This window comes from Hyla sarda, chromosome 3 (assembly GCF_029499605.1).
Source record: "Hyla sarda isolate aHylSar1 chromosome 3, aHylSar1.hap1, whole genome shotgun sequence".
NCBI lineage: Eukaryota > Metazoa > Chordata > Amphibia > Anura > Hylidae > Hyla > Hyla sarda.
Genome location: NC_079191.1, coordinates 21,359,777 through 21,373,745, shown reverse-complemented (window position 1 = coordinate 21,373,745; position 13,969 = coordinate 21,359,777). Strand labels below are relative to the sequence as shown.

The window sequence follows — 13,969 nt, the reverse complement described above, 5'->3', positions numbered from 1 at the left end:
ATGTTGCAAAACTGCAACTTCCAGCATGCCCAGACGCCAAGGGCTATCTGGGCATGCTGGGTGTTGTAGTATACAGGGTCCCATTACAGCAATGCATGTCGCTTTACGGCGACGTGCATTGCTGTAAAGGGCCCGACCGCGGCTGAAGATCTACTTACCTGTTGCCGCCATCTTCCCCGCTGGGATCCGGGTCTTCAGGGACGAGGTAAGTACCGGGGCCGGTCCCCAGCACTCCCCCGTCCCCCGCCGCGTCCTCCGGTCTTCCTCCCGTCCTCTCCGGACATCCAGGGAGGAAGTAACCGCCCCCCCCCCCCTGCGATTGGTGGGTTAACTAACCGAAGAATCGCAGGGGATCGGAGGAGGTGGCCGGCTTGCCACCTCGCTCCTAGTCTTCAGCATGGTCCTGGCTGTCTGTGACAGCCGGGATCATGCGAAATTACCGGGCGGTCGGGTCCCAGAGACCCGATCAGCCCGGTATCGCCGCAGATCGCAAGGGCGATTTCCCTTGTGATTTGCGGCAATCGCCGACATGGGGGGCCTACATGGCCCCCCTCAGCATTTGCCCTGGATCCCTGCTGAAGGATTTCAGCAGGGATCCGCTTCCGATCTCCGCCGGGTGAGCGGCGGAGACCAGGAAAAGACCATGACGTATGCATACGTCATGGGACATTAAGACCCAGGGTGTGATGACGTATGCATACGTCATGGGTCCTGAAGAGGTTAAAGGGGTACTCCGGTGGAAACCTTTTTTATTTTTAAGTCAACTGGTGCCAAAAAGTTAAACAGATTTGTAAATTACTTCTATTAAAAAAATCTTAATCCTTCCAGTACTTTTTAGGGGCTGTAAACTACACAGGAAATGCTTTTCTTTTTGGATTTCTCTTATGTCACGACCACATTGCTCTCTGCTGTCCAGAGCAGCATATGTTTGCTATGGGGATTTTCTCCTGCTCTGGACATTTCCTAAAATGGACAGCAGAGGTCAGCAGAGAGCACTGTGGTCATGACATCAGAGAACTCCAAAAAGAAAAGCATTTGCAGTATACAGCCCCTAAAAAGTACTAGAAGGAGTAAGATTTTTTTAATAGAAGTAATTTACAAATCTGTTTAACTTTCTGGCACCAGTTGATTAAAAAAAAAAAAGTTTTCCACGGGAGTTCCCCTTTAACCCTTCAGACGCCGCAATCAAAGTTGAGCGCCGTGTCTGAAGTGAAACCGAAAGCATCCCAGCAGCTCAGGCAGGCTGCTCGGGACCGCCGCGGTAAAATCACAGCATCCTGAACAGCTTGCAGGTCACGAGGAGGATCCCTACCTGCCTCCTGAGTGTCCGATCGCCGAATGACTTCTCCATGCCTGAGATCCAGGCAGGAGCAATCGAGCGGCGATAACACTGATCAATGCCATGTTAATGCATGGCAGTGATCAGTGTAGGAAATCAGTGTGTGCAATGTTATAGTCCCTATGGGGGCTATAACATTGCAAAACAAAAAGTGAAAAAAAAGTTCATAAATGTGATTTAACCCCTTCCCTAATAAAAGTCAGAATCACTCCCTTTTTCCCATAAAAAAAAAAAAAAAAGTAACTAAAAATAAATATAAACGTATGTGGTATCGCCATGTGCGTAAATGTCGGAACTATAAAAATATATTGTTAATTAAACTGCACGGTCAATGGCGTACGCATTAAAAAAATTTATAGGGGTCAGAATATGACGCTTTTAAACGTATACATTTTCCCGCATGTACTTATGATTTTTTCCAAAATTACGACAAAATCCAACCTATATAAGTAGGGGATCATTTTAACCGCATGGACCTACAGAATAAAGAGAAGGTGTCATTTTTACCGAAAAATGTACTGTGTAGAAACGGAAGCCCCCAAAAGTTACAAAATGGTGGTTTTTCTTCAATCTAGTCACGCAATGAATTTTTTTTCCGTTTCGCATGGATTTTCTGGTAAAATGACTGATGTCACTGCAAAGTAAAATTGGTGGCGCAAAAAATAAGCCATCATATGGAATTTTAGGTGCAAAATTGAAAGGGATGTGATTATTAAAAAGGTAGGGAGGAAAAAACGAAAGTGGAAAAACGGAAAAACGCTTTAAGGGGTTAAAGGGGTACTCCACTGGAAAACAAATAGATATATATATATTTTTTTTTTTTAATCAACTGGTGCCAGAAATTTAAACAGATTTGTAAATGACTTTGATTAAAAAAAATCTTAATCCTTCCAGTACTTATCAGCTGCTGTATGCTCCAGAAGAAGTTCTTTTCTTTTTGAATTTCCTTTCTGTCTGACCACAGTGCTCTCTGTTGACACCTCTGTCCATTTTAGGAACTGTCCAGAACAGGAGAGGTTTGCTATGGGGATTTGTTCCTACTCTGGACAGTTCCTAAAAATGGACAGAGGTGTCAGCAGAGAACACTGTGGTCAGACAGAAAGGAAATTAAAAAAGAAAAGAACTTCCTGTGGAGCATACAGCAGCTGATAAGTACTGGAAGGATTAAGATTTTTAAATAGAAGTAAATTACAAATCTGTTTAACTTTCTGGCACCAGTTGATGTAAAAAACATTATTTTCTCCAGTGGAGTACCCCTTTAAGGTGAAAATGGGATTAGTCCTTAAAGGGGTACTCCGGTGAAAATCTTTTTTATTTTAAATCAACTGGTGCCAGAAAGTTAAACATATTTGTAAATTACTTCTATTAAAAAAAGCTTAATCCTTCCAGTACTTATTAGCTGCTGAATGCTACAGAGGAAATTCCTTTCTTTTTGGAACACTGATGACATCACGAGCTCAGTGCTCTCTGCTGACATCTCTGTCCATTTTAGCAACAGTGCATAGCAGATGTATGCTAAGGGCAGCATGGTGGCTCAGTGGTTAGCACTGCTGCCTTGCAGTGCTGGGGCCTTGGGTTCAAATCCCACTAAGGACAACAATAAATATAGAGTTATTATTATTATAATAACGTCAGCAGAGAGAACTGTGCTCGTGATGTCATTAGAGAGCATTCCAAAAAGAAAAGAATTTCCTCTGTAGCATTCAGCAGCTAATAAGTACAGGAAGGATTAAGATTTTTTAATAGAAGTAATTTACAAATCTGTTTAACTTTCTGGCACCAGTTGATTTAAAAGAAAAAAAGGTTTTCACCTTTTTGAACACACTCTGCCTCTTTCCTCGTCCCCCATTACCTCGATTCTGTTTGTATTCCCTTTCTTGCTCTGGAGGCAGCTCGTCGTCACTAGACATTCCTTCTCGGTGATCTTTCTGACCAGAATCATCACGTTTCTGTCGTCTTCTCCTCCTGCACAAGGATAATTCAATCCCATTAAAGGGGTACTCCCGTGGAAAACTTTTTTTTTTTTTTTTTTATAAATCAATTGGTGTCAGAAAGTTAAACAGATTTGTAAATCACTTCTATTAAAAAATCTTAATCCTTCCAGTACTTATTAGAGGCTGTATACTAAAGAGAAATCCCCAAAAGAAATGCATTTCCTCTGATATCATGACCATTTCCTCTGATTCTGCTGACCTCTGCTGTCCATTTTAGGAACTGTCCAGAGCAGAGGAAAATCCCCATAGTAAACATATGCTGTTCCGGACAGTTCCTAAAATGGACAGCAGAGGTCAGCAGAGAGCACCGTGGTCAGGACATCAGAGGAAATGAGTTTCTTTTTGGGATTGCTCTTTATTATAAAGCCCCTAAAAAGTACTGGAAGGATTAAGATTTTTTAATAGAAGTGATTTACAAATCTGTTTAACTTTCTGGCACCAATTGATTTAAAAAAAAAATAAAAAATAAAAAATAAAAGTTTTCCCCGGGAGTACCCCTTTAAGCCCATGAATTGGTGTCAAGAGTTACTGAAATTATACCGAAGTATTAGAAAGTAAATGCCTCTAAGATTTCACATGTCTTTGGATTTTATCAGTGGTCTCCATTGTCAGTTAACCCCTTTTATCTGTGGTCTTCAAACTGTGGACCCCTAGCTGTTGCAAAACTACAACTCCCAGCATGCCCGGACAGCCTTCGGCTGTCCGGGCTTGCTGGGATTTGTAGTTTTGCAACAGCTGGGGGTCCACAGTTTGAAGACGGCTGCATTAAATGATAACTTTTTATTTTGTAATAATGACAGGCCGGAAGGTTTGGAGTAGTTGGGGGGGTAAGTTGATGAGACCCTCACTCATTACTAAAACAAAGGGGCAGACAAGATCAGCTGAGTACAGTGCCCCCTGGCTTCTCTCCCCCTAGTAGAGTGTACTGTGCACAGATCTGTAGAAAGTCTATGGAGTTCATGCTTTGTAAAGGAGTTACATTTTAGAGGAAGGGAGGACTACCTAAATTTTTTTTTTTTTAACTGAACCCCCATCCCCCACTAATACACCGCAATGCAATATCATTAGGTCACCTTCGTAGCTCCACATCCTGCAGGCGGCGCTTTGTTTCCTCATCTGCTTCCATAGCATTCACATCTCCAGTTCCTGAAAGTAAGAGACACAGATAGATATGATATAGATAGATATGAGATAGATAGATGGATATGAGATAGATAGATATGAGATATATATGAGATAGATAGATATGAGATAGATAGATAGATATGAGATATGTGAGATAGATAGATATGAGATAGATAGATATGAGATAGATAGATAGATATGAGATATGTGAGATAGATAGATATGAGATAGATAGATATGAGATAGATAGATATGAGATAGATAGATATGAGATAGATAGATATGAGAGATGGATATGAGATAGATACATAGATATGAGATAGATAGATATGAGATAGATAGATATGAGATAGATAGATATGAGATAGATAGATATGAGATAGATGGATATGAGATAGATGGATATGAGATAGATGGATATGAGATAGATGGATATGAGATAGATGGATATGAGATAGATGGATATGAGATAGATGGATATGAGATAGATGGATATGAGATAGATGGATATGAGATAGATGGATATGAGATAGATGGATATGAGATAGATACATAGATATGAGATAGATAGATATGAGATAGATAGATATGAGATAGATAGATATGAGATAGATAGATATGAGATAGATAGATATGAGATAGATAGATATGAGATAGATAGATATGAGATAGATAGATATGAGATAGATAGATATGAGATAGATAGATATGAGATAGATAGATATGAGATAGATAGATATGAGATAGATAGATATGAGATAGATAGATATGAGATAGACAGATATGAGATAGATAGATAGATAGATATGAGATAGATAGATATGAGATAGATAGATATGAGATAGATAGATATGAGATAGATGGATATGAGATAGATGGATATGAGATAGATGGATATGAGATAGATGGATATGAGATAGATGGATATGAGATAGATGGATATGAGATAGATGGATATGAGATAGATGGATATGAGAGATAGATATGAGATAGATGGATATGAGATAGATACATAGATATGAGATAGATACATAGATATGAGATAGATAGATATGAGATAGATAGATATGAGATAGATAGATAGATATGAGATAGATAGATAGATATGAGATAGATAGATATGAGATAGATAGATATGAGATAGATAGATAGATATGAGATAGATAGATATGAGATAGATAGATATGAGATAGATAGATATGAGATAGATAGATAGGAGATAGATAGATATGAGATAGATATGAGATAGAGACACTAACCGGCAAACTTTTGGATTGTATTAGATTCCAGTTGGAGTTCCTCCTGTCTCCTCTTCAGTAGATCTTTGCTGTGACCCTCCAGGATCTGTGACATCTCCGCCTCTGACTGAGAAATCTCTTGAATCTAATAAAAGACACCGCGCATTTACACCAGGCCTGTGTTCAACATCAGAAATAAGTCACAAGGGCATTTCTAGAAGAACCAGCGTGTAAAACATTTCAGTGAAAGAGAGAAGAACGATATCAGGGAGGTTATAGAATATGTTTATTATGGTTTAATCTAGCACAGGTTGGGGGGTTGCAAGCAGCCACAGGAACCCCGGTCCTGGGTCCAACGGAGTAGATACAAGAGGGTTGACTGCAGCACACCAGCGTATACAAGTTAAGGATGTAGCTTTATGCCATAAATACAGTGACTACATTTTAAAATCAACTGGTGCCAGAAAGTTAAACAGATTTGTAAATTATTTCTATTAAAAAAATCTTAATCCTTCCAGTACTATTTAGCAGCTGTATGCTACAGAGGAAATTATTTTCTTTTTGAATTTCTTTTTTGTCTTGTCCACAGTGCTCTCTGCTGACACCTGATGCCCGTATCAGGGACTGTCCAGAGCAGGAGAAAATCTCCATTGCAAACCTATGCTGCTCTGGACAGTTCCTGACACGGACAGAGGTGTCAGCAGAGAGCACTGTGGACAAGACAAAAAAGAAATTCAAAAATAAAATAATTTCCTCTGTATCATACAGCTGCTAAAAAGTACTGGAAGGGTAAAGATTTTTTAATAGAAGTAATTTACAAAATCTGTTTAACTTTCTGGCACCAGTTGATTTATAAAAATAAAATAAAAAAATTAATAAATAGTTTTCCACCCCTTTAAAAGGGTGCTCCGTCCCTAGACATCTTATCCCCTATCCAAAGGATAGGGGATAAGATGTCTGATCACGGGGGGCCATTTGCATTGTGGGGGCGTGGCCATGATGTTCCGAGCCTCCAGCGCTTCACCCGACGCTCAAAACAAACCTAGAATGCAGGAGGGAGATTGGACCCCCGCAATCTCCCTGCTGCATTCTACGTTTGTTTAGAGCGTCGGGTGAAGCACTGGAGGCTCGTAACGTCACGACCACGCCCCCTCAATGCAAGCCTATGGGAGAGGGCATGACAGCTGTCACGCCCCCTCCCATAGGCTTGCATTGAGGGGGCGTAGCCGTGACATCACGAGCCTCTGCCCTGCATCGTCAGTCATCTGGCACAGAGTGAAGTTTGCTCCGTGCACCGGATGTCTGGGGTGCCGCAGCCAGTGGTGGGACTCCCGCGATCAAACATCTTATCCCCTATCCTTTGTATAGGGGATAAGATGTCTAGGGGCGGAGTAACCCTTTAATGGGTCGATGCACCAGCGGCCGTGTGAACCTAGCCTGACCTACACTCAGATTCTGACAGTCAATAAAAATAAAACCGGGCAGAAAACGTCTAAGACAAGTGTGAACAGAGCCTAACAACAGGGAAGAGATTATTGTCTAAGGGCAAAGGGCAGAATTATGAAGGCAGCTCTGAAGGTGAAGGAGTGAACCAGTGGTTATCCTACCAGGACTTCCATCTTACTCCGGTCTCATTACCTTTTCATTGAGGCAGTCGACAAAGTTCTCCACAAAAACCTTCATCTCCTTGAAGAACTTGTAGCTTTTTTCACCGGAGGACGTCTCAAGCTTCCCGAGTGTATTCTTCGCATCCTCAAGATCCCGGGTGTATTTTTCACTCTCTAAGACGTGTGCTCTGTGCACCTCTTCTATGGAGGCTATTCTGGAGAGAAGGAGGGATGGGAGAACATCTGGGTCAGGTGCAGAGAGTTCTGAAGACCTCCCGCCGCCTTCTGTGCCATCACCAGCAGACTTGGGCTATGTTCACACTACGGAATTTCCGCCTGCAATTCCCCTTTGAAATTGCAGGCAGAAATTCCGCTTGCTAAAATGTATAGTGTAGTCAATGTGTTTCCGTTCACAAATTCACACTTTGGAATTTGTGAAGCCGAATTTGTGAACGGAAAATCCGCTTGAAAATTTCCACCTGAAGAATGGCGTTGCTCATTCTTCAGGCGGAAATACTCGCGGAACACATTGCAGTCTATTGGAGACTGCAATGTCCGTGCGGTCCTAGCGCCGACCGATTCAGTCGGCCGCATTCGGAATCTCCAGGCGGAAATTTTCTGCCCGGAGATTCCGCAGTGTGAACCTAGCCTTAGTGTCTATTCACACGGCAGAATTTCCACTTGTGGAGTTACGCCTCAAATTAAAAGGGGTTATCGAGTAAAAATTTTTTTTTATTTTTTTCTCATATCAACTGGCTCCAAAAAGTTAAACAGATTTGTAAATTACTTCTATTAAAAAATCTGAATCCTTCCAGTAGTTATTAGCTGCTGAAGTTGAGTTGTTATTTTCTGTCTGACCACAGTGCTCTCTGCTGACACCTCTGTCTGTCTCAGGAACTGTTCAGAGCAGGAGAGGTTTGCTATGGGGATCTGCTCCTACTCTGGAAAGTTCCTGACATGGACAGAGGTGTCAGCAGAGAGCACTGTGGTCGGACAGAAAAGAACAACTCAACTTCAGCAGCAGATAAGTTCAGGAAGGATTAAGATTTTGCAAGCGGAAATTCAGAAGTGTGAATGGGAGTGCAGAAGAAGTCTATGGGCTTTAATTTGAGGCGGAATTCCGCAAGCGGAAATTCTGCCGTGTGAATAGACCCTTATATTCGTTGATGCAATAACAAAGGGCAGCGTCTTCTCTAAATCATCTGTCAGAACTATTGTCCGTGTCCAGAACACAAGGTCCAGATGCCGACCGGGCGCAGAAGTTATACATTTTCGATTATTTTCGCCTGGTTAGGAGTGAAAATGAGCTTCAGGGTCCAGTAAAGGTGCAAATGAGATTCCAAGACCATTCAGGGATTGCACATGAATTTCAGGGCTGGACGGGGGTGAGGATAAGATTCCGGAACCAGTGGGAGGTGTAAATGAAGTGCAAACAAGTTTAACCCCTTAAAGGGGTACTCCGCTGCTCAGCATTTGGAACAAACAGTTCTGAACGCTGGAGCTTGTGACATCATAGCCCCGCCCCCTCATGACATCACGCCCCACCCACTCAATGCAGATCTATTGGAGGGGGCGTGGCAGCCGTCACGCCCCCTCCCATAGACTTGCATTGAGGGGCGGGGCGTGACATCACACAGGGGCGGAGTCGTGACATCACGCTCTTCAACTCGCGTGGTCGGGATCCGAAGCCTTCAGCGTTGCCGGAAGCCGTTGAGGTGGGTGCTGCAGCCTAAATCCCGGGGGTCCCCAGCAGCGGGACCCCCGCGATCTGACATCTTATCCCCTATCCTTTGGATAGGGGATAAGTTGTCTAGGGGCAGAGTACCCCTTTAAGGACTTAAAACAATCTTTGTTTTTGCACTTTCGTTTTTTCCTCCGCATCTTAGAAAAATCATAAACGCGTTAAATTTTGCACCTACAGACCCATATAGAGGACTTGTTTTTTGCGTCACCAATTGTACTTTGTAATAACATTACTTATTTTATAACAAAATCGGCAGCAAAACAAAAAAAAAATGAAAAAAAAATATATGCCATTTTTAGGGCTTCCATTTCTACGCAGTGCACTTTTCGGTAAAAATGACACCTTATCTTTATTCTGTTGGTCCATTCGGTTACAAGGATATCTAGTTTATACAGGTTTTATTTATTTTACTACTTTAAAAAAATTATAACTACATGCACCAAAATTAGTACGTTTAAAATTGTCATCTTCTGACCCCTATAACTTTTAAATTTTACCGCGTATGGGGCTATATGCGGGATGATTTTTTGCACCGTGGTCTGTAGTTCTTATCGATAACATTTTTGTTTTGTTGGAACTTTTTCATTGCTTTTTATTAATATTTTTATGATATATGAAGTGACCCAAAATTCACTATTTTGGACTTTGGTTTTTTTCATGTGTACGCCATTGTGTGGTTTAGCTAACCTTATATTTTAATATTTCGGGCATTTACACATGAGGCGGTACCACATATGATTTTTTTTTATTACATTATTTTATTTAAAAAATAGGAAAAAGTGGCGATTTAAACTTTTATGGGGGGGGGGGCTTATACACATTTATTCTCTCTTTATTAAACCACTTTTTACTTTTTTTTTTTTTTTGCCCCCTTAGGAGGCTATACGATGCAATCTTCTGATTGCATATACGTTCAATGTTATGCCATATGCATATCATTGATCAGTGTTACCAGCGCTCTGCTGCTCCAGCCTGCTACACAGGCATGGAGCAGTGGATCGCCTGTCGTCCAGTAAGATGATCGGGACATCGCGATTCTGTCGCGTTAGTCCGCTGCTGGGATAGTTCTACTTTCAGTTTAGACGCCGCAATCAACTTTGATAGCGGCATCTAAAGGGTTAATGCCAGGCATCGGCCCGATCGGCGGTGCCTGACATTAGTCGTGGGTCCTGGCCGCACACGGCAACTGGGACCCACGGGGTTTAACCCGTTCTCCGCTTGTGAGAACGGTTTAAACCCAGTTAGCAGGATCAGGGCGTACAGGTACGTCCTGCGTCCATAAGGGGTTAAAAGGGGTACTTCAGTGGGGGAAAAAAAAAAATTATATACATACATATACATACATATATATATATATATATATATATATATATATATATATATATATATATATATATATATATATTTTAGGGATGTAAGAAAAAAATTGGTTCGCGCCATTATCGCGATTTTCCACTTGGCAATACTGAATCGATTCACAATATTTTTGAATCGATGCTTTTAGGGATGTGGAATTTGTATCTCCTAATGCCCGGAACAGCATGTCCCGGGCATCAGGAGATACAAGTTCCACATATGTGGAGCAGGGCAGGCCGGATCTGACGCGGCGTCGCTCTGGGTGTACGGAGCGGGCTCCGACTCGTGCCCGCTCCGTACTCTGCGACCCCCGGCTCATTTCAGTAGCCGGGGGCCGCTGATGCATCACCGCTGCTAATATCCATCATGCGGTGCTCTGCAGTGTTTATGAGCGGGCTCCGGACTCGTGCCCGCTCCATACTCTGCAGCCCCCGGCTGTTCTCAGTAGTGGGGGGCCACCGCTAATAGCCAGCATGCGGCGATCGCCGCGGCTGGCTATCAACCCTTTAGATCGCCGCTGTCAAAGCTGACAGCGGCATCTAAAGGGACCATCGTCTAAAGGGACCATCCACTGTGGAGGTAGCCGGAGGACTTACTTCTGCTTCCCTGCTCTCCGTGGCTCTGTCATTGATAGATCCTGGCTAGACCAGGCTCTATCAATGGAGTTCAATAGAATCTATTCATCTGTCTGGGATATATCGCGATGTATTGTCACCTAGACGGTATCGCGATATATAATCGATATATTTTGAATCGCCACACTGGTATCGCGATTCGAATCATATCGCCAAGTTCTTGGCGATTCACCCCCATAATATCCATCCATCCATATATATATATATATATATATTTTTTTTTTTTTAAATCAACTGGTGCCACAAAGTTAAACAGATCTGTAAATCACTTCTATTTCTTTCCAGTCTGACCACAGTGCTCTCTGCTGACACCTCTGTCCATGTCAGGAACTGTCCAGAGCAGGAGAGGTTTGCTATGGCGATTTTCTCCTGCTCTGGTCAGTTCCAGACATAGACAGAGGTGTCAGCAGAGAGCACTGTGGTCAAATTGGAAAGAACTTCAACAAGAAAAGAACTTCCTGTGGAGCATGCAACAGCTCATAAGTACTGGAAGGATTAAGATTTTTTTTTAATAGAAGTAATTTACAAATCTGTTTAACTTTCTGGCACCAATTGATCTTAAATAGTTTTCCGCTGGAGTACCCCTTTAAGGGTCTGGTCAGGGGTGAAAATGAGTTTCAGGGTCAGGCCAGGGCTGTGAATGAGTTTTGGGGTCTGGTCAGGGGTTAAAATGAGTTTTGAGGTCCAGATGAGTTTCAGGGTCTGGTCAGGGGTGTGAGTGACGTTTGGGGATCAAATAAGTTTGGGTGAAGGATGGAGGGGCCATTTTGGGTTGTACATGAGTTTCAGGGCTGGTTAAGGGTGAAAATAAGTTTTAGGATCCGGTGAGGGGTGTTTATGAATTTTAGGATCCAGTCAATGGTGAAAACTAGTTTCGGGGTCTGGTCAGGGGTGTTAATGACATTTGAGGTTCAAATAAGTTTACGTGTGGGAATAAGTTTAGGGGAGTGAAGTCTTAAGACATTACTGTCATTTCCAAAAACTTTTAAAATGTCACGCAGCAATGCCAAATGTTTTAATTTTTGATCAGTCGGGGGTCTCAATGCTCACTCAGACCCCCCCCCCCAATCTCTAGATATAGCCAGTCCATAGACTATACTGGAGCCTGTCCCCTGCAATGAGTTGGAGTTGGAACTGAGCCAGGGAGTGAAGCCTACTGCTCCACACTTTCTTTGGCTATATCTACAGTAGAGATCGATGGGGGTCACCGCACATAGACCCCCGACCAATCAAAACTTTTGACAAAAGTTTTTAGAAATTACAGTAACACTAACTTTGGGGTCTGTGATGGGTTTCACAATAACAAATGTTATTATGGGGGACATTAACAAGACAATATCTTCACTGCTCGGACCATCACCGGACCATAGACCTTTACTAAAACTAGTAGGTGTACCCCTGAACCAGAAGACCTATAAGTAGTACAGAAGGGGTACTTCTGATTAAAAACAATTACCGTATTTTTCGCCGTATAAGACGCACTTTTTCTTCCCCAAAACTGGGGGGGGGGGGGGGGGGGGGAAAGTTGGTGCGTCTTATACGGCAAATACCTGTCCTATCGCGGCGGTCCCTGCGGCCATCAACGGCCGGGACCAGCGGCTAATACAGGACATCATCGATCGCGGTGATGCCCTGTATTAACCCTTCAGGCGCAGCGATCAAAGCTGACCGCCGCGTCTGAAGCGAAAGTGACACTAACCCGGCTGCTCAGTCGGGCTGTTCGGGACCGCCGCTGTGAAATCGCGGCGTCCCGAACAGCTTACAGGACACCGGGAGGGACCTTACCTGCCTCCTCGGTGTCCGATCGGCGAATGACTGCTCCGTGCCGGGATCCCCTGCATGGCTGGTGCTCTCCTTCGTCATCATCACGTCGTCTCGCACGCCGTCCCGTCATCCAATAGGAGCGGCGTGCGTAGCGATGTGATGGCGGCGACGGAGAGCGAGGATACCCGTCAGCAGAGATGTTCCGGAGTGACGGGGACCCATCGGGGACACGGCGACAGCGATTGAGGGCGGCATCCAGGGCAGCGGTGACGGGTGCGGAGCGGCGGGGACACGTGAGTACTACCTCCTATACCAGTGGTCTTCAACCTGCGGACCTCCAGATGTTGCAAAACTACAACTCCTGGCATGCCCAGATAGCCAACGGCTGTCCGGGCATGCTGGGAGTTGTAGTTTTGCAACATCTGGAGGTCCGCAGGTTGAAGATCACTGTCCTATAATTTACATTGTATTTGGTTCAGAATCTTTTTTTTCTAGATGTTCCTCCTTTAAAATTGGGTGCGACTTATATGCCGGAGCGTCTTATATGGCGAAAAATACGGTACCTTGCAGCCAGCCTTTTCCTTATATCCTCCACAGTCACTGGCGGTGTAGAAAACTTTGGCTCCACATACTTTTTCACACGAGGGGGGCTGTCTACAGTCTATTGAAGGGAGAAAAAAAAAAAAGAAGTTATGACCTTCAGGTGGCGCTACTGACATCAAGACAAGTTAAAAAAAAAAGATAATTTCAACTACAACGACAGATACAGGACATATTAATTATAAACAATACATCTATCTTACTGTTTTATACAATTTAATATGTGGTATATTGCTAAATATTAATTATCATAATGTACAGTTTGTCCCTTTAAAAGGAGTACTCCGCTGCTGGACATGGTATTCCCTATCCAAACGATAGGGGATAACATGCCTGATCGCAGGGGACCCCCGCAATCTCTGCCGCGGCATCCTAGTCATCCAGTGCAGAGATGACTGGCGAACCCAGCCGCCACGCCCCCTACTTTCATGTCTATGGGAGGAGGCGTGACGACTGTGTCCTAGCCGTCACTCCCCCTCCCATAGACATGAATGGAGGGGGCGTGGCATCACGGCACAGAAATGGCAGGAGGGTACCTGCAGCCGGACCCCCCCCCCCCCCGCGATC

At 43.5% G+C, this 13,969-nt stretch overlaps 1 protein-coding gene across 1 annotated transcript in view; it reads right to left on the bottom strand.

Moving 5' to 3' along the window:
* GCFC2 (GC-rich sequence DNA-binding factor 2) overlaps window positions 1–13,969 on the bottom strand; it is a 48,248-nt gene that overhangs the window by 20,991 nt on the left and 13,288 nt on the right. The window contains exons 6-10 of the mRNA XM_056563856.1: window positions 13,366–13,463; window positions 7,335–7,518; window positions 5,718–5,841; window positions 4,407–4,479; window positions 3,192–3,304 (exon numbers count right to left, since the gene is read on the bottom strand). Coding sequence (XP_056419831.1) covers window positions 3,192–3,304; window positions 4,407–4,479; window positions 5,718–5,841; window positions 7,335–7,518; window positions 13,366–13,463 — 592 coding nt within the window. The remainder of the gene's footprint in view (window positions 1–3,191; window positions 3,305–4,406; window positions 4,480–5,717; window positions 5,842–7,334; window positions 7,519–13,365; window positions 13,464–13,969) is intronic.